This window comes from Plasmopara halstedii (genome assembly GCF_900000015.1).
Source record: "Plasmopara halstedii genome assembly, contig: Scaffold_262, whole genome shotgun sequence".
In the NCBI taxonomy this organism is placed as follows: Eukaryota; Oomycota; class Peronosporomycetes; order Peronosporales; family Peronosporaceae; genus Plasmopara; species Plasmopara halstedii.
The window spans coordinates 1,230,236-1,231,069 of record NW_020187183.1 but is presented as its reverse complement, the minus strand read 5'-3'; the positions used below and the strand labels follow the sequence as shown (position 1 = coordinate 1,231,069).

Below are 834 nucleotides of genomic sequence, written 5' to 3'. Positions count from 1 at the left end.
ACATTTTCTGCAAAAGTCACGTCTTCACCGGTTATTTCAATCTTTCCATGACACCCACTAGCAACGTCAAAAAAAGGGACGGACATTCTCAGGGCGATCAACTCGATCACAAATGATGCGACCATCATGCATAAAAAAATTCGACCATACACGGCGACGAGCGAACGAACTTGGGGTTCTTACTTCGACTAGCAACAATTTAACTCGCTTCCTTGGTGGAGCTACAGCTACTTCGGTCGGAATCACCATCAGCACGTGAATCTGTCTCGACTCCGGTGTGGGCATATTGTTTTCTTCCAGCAAATCCTCTGCCTGTAGATTTTGGTCCTCCTTCATTAGCGCTTCGATGAGAGCCGTCTTCTCGCCCTTTTTCAGCTTCTTGACGTCTTCCGTGCCAGACTCCAGCCACGCATCGCCTCTCTTCGCGAGATATAGCTCTAATTTGCTGGCAGCGAAGTCAAACTTCTGCTTTTCCGCAATGGCATCCTTCAAGTGGTCCACCGACTGGCTTGCGTCAATTTCCACTGAGAACGCGCTTCCTTTCACACCGATGATCGCACAGAAAAGCGTCACCATGATTTCTCTTTCTGATGCCTTTTCAACTGTAGAGCCGAAAACCAAGCAAATTCATGTGTTGGTGGTGGTTCCGACCGAAGCAGCTGTAGCTCCACCAAGGAAGCGAGTTAAAATGTTGCCAGTCGAAGTTAGAGCTTCAAGTTCTGGTCGAATTTTTTGATGCAACACGGTCGCATCATTTGCGATCGAGTTGATCGCCCTGAGAACGTCCGTCCCTTTTTTTGACGTTGCTCAATCCCATTTTTTGCGAGTTTGTGG

At 48.0% G+C, this 834-nt stretch overlaps 1 protein-coding gene across 1 annotated transcript; it reads right to left on the bottom strand.

Annotated features, from left to right (window-relative positions):
• Positions 1-66: 66 nt before the first annotated feature.
• On the bottom strand, positions 67-576 carry PHALS_04704 (CRN-like protein; the record flags this gene model as incomplete). Its single annotated transcript, XM_024722571.1, has 1 exon — positions 67-576. One exon carries the CDS (start codon positions 574-576, stop codon positions 67-69), a length of 510 nt encoding a protein of 169 aa, XP_024573634.1.
• Positions 577-834: the final 258 nt, after the last annotated feature.